This window comes from Berghia stephanieae, unplaced genomic scaffold, assembly GCF_034508935.2.
Source record: "Berghia stephanieae isolate SIO BIC M18660-M18661 unplaced genomic scaffold, UCSD_Bste_1.3 scaffold6479, whole genome shotgun sequence".
Classification (NCBI taxonomy): Eukaryota; Metazoa; Mollusca; class Gastropoda; order Nudibranchia; family Aeolidiidae; genus Berghia; species Berghia stephanieae.
This window is the reverse complement of record NW_027628043.1, coordinates 1-4,662: the sequence shown is the minus strand read 5'-3', so window position 1 is coordinate 4,662 and position 4,662 is coordinate 1. Positions and strand designations below refer to the sequence as shown.

The 4,662-nt window shown below is 36.3% G+C and overlaps 1 protein-coding gene across 1 annotated transcript; it reads right to left on the bottom strand.

Annotated features, from left to right (window-relative positions):
• Nucleotides 1-4: 4 nt before the first annotated feature.
• Nucleotides 5-4,292, bottom strand: LOC144962155 (uncharacterized). Its single transcript, XM_078895097.1, has 2 exons — nucleotides 4,234-4,292; nucleotides 5-2,267 (listed from the first exon to the last, which is right to left on the bottom strand). Exon 2 carries the CDS (start codon nucleotides 1,136-1,138, stop codon nucleotides 671-673), a length of 468 nt encoding a protein of 155 aa, XP_078751223.1. The 5' UTR covers nucleotides 1,139-2,267; nucleotides 4,234-4,292; the 3' UTR covers nucleotides 5-670.
• Between the last annotated feature and the right edge of the window lie 370 nt (nucleotides 4,293-4,662).

Below are 4,662 nucleotides of genomic sequence, written 5' to 3'. Positions count from 1 at the left end.
TATCGACTGTAGAGGGTTTAAACGTTTTAGGAGTAATAGTCAGTTCCAAAATGGCAGCTACTGAAAATAAAAATAATTGGATTCATAAAATTGAAAAAATATTTTTTTTTTGCTAAAATTATGGGAAAAAGAGACCTTTCTCTGATAGATAAAGTAAACATGATCAAGTCCTTTGGCATTTCCAAGTTAGTCTTATCATACAGAGTTTATAAATTCCTTTGATTGCATTGAAGAAATAAATAGATTATTCTTTAATTGATGTGGCAACCCCTCCCTCCTCGCCAAAAACAAAAACAAAACAAAGCAAAACAAAAAAAAAAAAAACAAACAAAACAAACCCCAACAACTTGAAATAGGAAAACTTTTGAGAAAGTCAAAAGGAAGATCTATGTGAATCGATATAAAGAATGGAGCCTGAATATGGGTGACATAGTTTTTCTTCCAAAATGTCAAAAAATGTCATACATAGAACCAGAAAAAACCGTTGATTCCTTTTTTTTTGAGTACTCTGTCATGAGGAGCAGAACGGAAGGCCTTAATGAATTCAAAATTTTAAAATTTATCAATTATTTGGCGTCACCAATCAAAGTCTTCGGTGACTGTACTGAGTAATGAAAATAGTAATAATATTGTTTCAGATCTAAAGCTTAGAGTGTATAATATTGCCTCATCAGATAGCAAGTTTCAAATCTACGAAAGTAATGTTATTCTGATAATTGTCATCAAACATAACATATGAGTCAGATGTAAATTCATTGGACGCCATGCACACGAACCATGAAGTCCATGAGTTGACCTCACGGCACGTGCCATTTACACTGATGACGTCATCAAGTTGATAAAGAACAGCCGGTACGATATCATAGTCACCGCATTCAATCCATAACTTGGGCAAAGGCGAACCGCTTGCTGTACACACCACCTGAACCAGGCCATTGTCGAGTTTCTGCATCCGAGTTTCGTTACGTAGAATCTTGACTTCTTGACCGAAATTCCCGGACATTAACTGAAATTCAGACTCTGTCCCCTCAACATTAAAACAAACCCTACAAGTGTAAGTTACCGGGGAAGCGTCACCTAAAGCTGGCGTTATTTCAAATTTTCCATTTCTTTCGTAAGCGACATAACTTTGGGGCATACCCTTTGATTTGTTCTCTTTGTGGTTTTTCCATTCACAGTTTTGAATAACTCCAACTCCTTCAAATCATTGCCATAAAAGGTGCAGGATTTCGTGCATTTCTCTCCGTAACTACAGAAAATTATAGGATCTCCATTTTCATTCGTTTCAATTTTCTCTTGAAATCTGAAATTTCTCTCGTAAATTCTGCCTCGTGGGAAGACTGTTTTCTGCGTTGATGGACGGAGAATAACCCGTTTGTGGTTTTCAACCCCTAGGACTAAACCATGTTTGAAATATATTCTAGAATAGAACTGTAAATACCGGAGTATGGCGAGTTGTCAGTTTCGATTTTTTAAATTTTCGTTCAAATTTTGTCCCGATATTTAGTTTCTTTTCTGGATGAAATATGTTTTTCGTTTTCGTGTCGTCAAAATCTGATCTCAGCTCGTTATCTCCTGGCTTTGCTATGATAAAGGACGAGTGGAAATTCTCTCCTGGTTCATCATCCTTGCTCTTCAATGGAACACAATGGTAATTGTGCTATTTTGACAGGCTCAAAACACACATCACCGCTTGGGGTTATATCTAATTTCGGAATTTTTATGTCTGTGTCTTCCACTTCGCTATTAAGCTCGTTTTTTCATATATTAAAGCGAATTTAGTTCTTGTGGTTGCCAATCGTTTACCTGGATTACGAGTCCTTGTCAACTGGGCGTTATTGTGGATGTTTTGCGAATGCTGGTGGTAGTCTTAGTATTTGTTGGAGAATGATTCAGGTATCAGATGCTTATCGTATTCTTGGTACTTCCTCCAGAAAACAAAAGTATGTGATCTGATTTTGGTTCTTGGTATCGAATTGTGTATCCGTACATTTCCATCACTCAAAGGTTTCCGTCTTACGTTGAGTATCTTTTTAATTCTTCCTTATCTTTTTTCCCTGGCCTTTCACCGCATGAATGTCATTCTTTAAGCTGGATCACCTCATTTGATCAAAAAAATCCAGCCGTTTTTTAATCTCTTCGTTAGAGATTTCTTCATGGTCATCATCATGTCCACTATATCGTCCCACAACTTGTCGAGAGTTCCACAACCAAATAAGCCCTGACAACGTGACCTGAAATGGGCTTGAAGGACATCTTGATCAAGTCTGTGGATGAATGGAATATTTGAAAGACAAATACATAAAAAGAATTTAAAAATGCATTATTTATTTCCAAACAATTTCTATATATATCCAACTTATTACATGTCCGAAATACCCAAATTCTTATTTGTCTCATTGGGGTATTTAGAAGTAGTTTCAAAATAAAAACAAATATTGTCTATTAAAAACAATGTTAATTTTGGGTCCATAATAATTTGTATTTTGTTTTCAGACTTTTAAATACGTTCATTCCACTTCTGGTCAGTATAGTTGTTTTCATTTTCTTTGATTTAAAAAAATGACCGTAAATGGACTAGTTTAAAAATTATTCAAGATCGTAATATAATTTTTGCATAATATCAGGAATTTCGGAGCTTTGAAATAATTGAGATTTTTGTTTTGGAGAGAGTGATTGATGCTGTTTTTAAAATTTGTTTTGTTGTGTCTTTATTCGTTTGTTTCCATGTCTGTTATTGTTTTGATTTGTTTTTGGTAACTCTGTTACTTTTAAAAAATACTGATGTTTTTAAATTTCTGTCATCACAAGGATGAAGGATAGGGTACGTCAAGGATGGTATGGAATTTGTTTATCATTCAATCAATGCGAAATTCAAAAAGTAAAAATAATATTAGAAAATCCTTGCGCATCAAATTTTACCACATCGTAATTCTTAAAAAGGAGGAAAACTGTTTTTTAAATTATATTTTTTTTGAAAAATTGAGCTTTCATATAGATAAAAACCTATAAAATGTGCGCAAAGCGCTTTGCAAGGGGTCACTTTTCAATAGCTGCCCCCGTCATGTAGAACGAGATATAACAGCGTCTTAGGTGAACGATTTTTTTTTTTTTTTTTTTTTTTTTGCAAGGGGCAATTTGGTGTTTTTCGTTTTTTTTTATTTTCCTTTTTTTTCGACACGGACAATGCGGTTGTCAGCCACGTACTCACTATAATCTTGAGCTCGAGCTTGGAATTTTCTTATAGCGCAATATCCACTAAACGTGCTCAAAGCGCTTTAAAAGGGTCCCTAGCAACAACCATTAACATTTAGGACGAGAGAGAGGACGCCTGTTAGGCGATATTTCAATAATGTTTTTTTTTCCGGACAGAGGCAACGCTTTTAAATGGCAGGTGAAAATTTTTTACCCCTTTGAGTACTGTAAGTGAATGTGACTAAAGAGACTTTCCAAAGACTCAACTATACGCCGCTCGGGACTCGAACCCAGGACCTTCCGACCTGAAAGTCATACCACTAGGCCACTTAGCCGCACATCTGGTGCGCTGAAGGATAATATGGGTAAAGGCCCTTTTCTAAGCACTCCAATAGCCCTTCAACAGCCCATAACGTCACTTCCTTCCTAATGACGCATGGTAACTTAGTAACACTGGCTCTAAAATATCGGAACATGGCGGACGCCGTATGAATTACTTCTCCGGCGAGCTTAAAAAGCGTATCCAGAAGGGAAAAAAACCCATCGTTTGATCATGTTTTGACTTTTACACATTCTGATCACAAGGCATATGAAAAGGGAATGAAAAGTTCTAGCCAGCATGAAGAATAAAAAGTAATGCTTTTTTTTGTTTAGAACCAAGATGGCCGCCGTTGCCGGGCGCGTGACATCAGACTACTGAATCCAATTTGCCCCCAGTAGGACTCAAACACAGGACCAGTTGGTCCCGGGGGTGAGTGTCGTACTACAGACCAAAAATCCTTACAATAAACAATTTGAGGATTTAATCATTAATCACGGAATTTTCCTTTTTTTCGGAGTGTCTATTCGGCCTTACAATATCAGTTCTTTATCCGCCCCATCAATATCTCCAACCTTTCTTAAGGTAACTTACTTTTAGTGAAAGTAATACTATTTGTCCTTACGTACGGCAATGACGGATGAAAGATATTCGTCCTACCATTTTCCCCTATAAACTGTTACAAAATATAATTTCATCGAGAAAATGTTAAGGCTTACCTCAAACCACAGCGAAAAAGAGTGAATGCTGTTCTTCCCCACGAGTGAAGATATACAATGGAACCTTAATCATGCGATATGGATGTGGCCGGCTAGAGTCAAATTGCTGGTCAAATTAAATTTTTTCATAAACGTGATGATTGATACAGTGGAAAAACGACTATGAGAACGAACGCGTTTCGAACTTTTCATAGACCACTACTACTCCCCTACTCCCAAAAACTACTATTTACTAGCTACTACTCCCAACTACTACTACTACTACTACTACTACAACTACTACTACTACAAAATTTACTACTAACTACTATTTAAATCCCTAATACTACTACTAATAACCCCCCCAAACCACTACTACAACTTTTACTACTAACAACTACTAACTACCCCCACTACTACTATTCCTACTACAACTACTACTACTACTAC

Coding starts and splice junctions, on each gene's coding strand:
- LOC144962155 (XM_078895097.1), bottom strand. CDS start 1,138: ATGCCCCAAAGTTATGTCGCTTACGAAAGAAATGGAAAATTTGAAATA.